We start from the raw sequence: 408 nt of genomic DNA, 5'->3' as shown, positions 1-408 counted from the left end.
ACAATTAGGCCGATCAGGATTCCCCGGTTAAAGGGCTTCTACCCACAGTCTGGTGGATACCAGACTGTACCAACTTCTAGGCTGATCTTATAAATTCCCCTAATTCCGCTAATGAACATCACACCTGTGGCTTAAATAACATGGCCACCTTAGGAGGGTGTAAAACGCCAGTCTCCACGACGACCATCTTTGCCGGACTATCTGTCCCATTGGCCGACGCCGGAGACAAAATGGCCGCTGCAGGGAGCCCTCCCCGGGGTCGCGACCCCACATTGTACCGCGGTGGAAAACGAAGACGAATGGCCGTGCGAGGGGCCTGCTCCCCTTCTCTGACCTACATGGAGCGGGGGACGTGGCGGCGGAGCCAAAATGGATGGTCACCAGAACATCCAGTTTACCGTCGGCCAT

The 408-nt window shown here is 55.9% G+C and overlaps 1 protein-coding gene across 1 annotated transcript in view; it reads right to left on the bottom strand.

The window, feature by feature from the left end:
• The window catches only part of LOC130370482 (FERM domain-containing protein 7), a 10,903-nt gene extending 10,495 nt beyond the window's left edge, over positions 1-408 (bottom strand). The window contains exon 1 of the mRNA XM_056576230.1: positions 339-408. Within this exon, the coding sequence (XP_056432205.1) occupies positions 339-408 (70 nt within the window). The remainder of the gene's footprint in view (positions 1-338) is intronic.

This window comes from Gadus chalcogrammus, chromosome 17 (assembly GCF_026213295.1).
Source record: "Gadus chalcogrammus isolate NIFS_2021 chromosome 17, NIFS_Gcha_1.0, whole genome shotgun sequence".
In the NCBI taxonomy this organism is placed as follows: Eukaryota; Metazoa; Chordata; class Actinopteri; order Gadiformes; family Gadidae; genus Gadus; species Gadus chalcogrammus.
The sequence above is the reverse complement of the archived record's forward strand: the minus strand, read 5'-3'. Positions and strand labels throughout refer to the sequence as shown.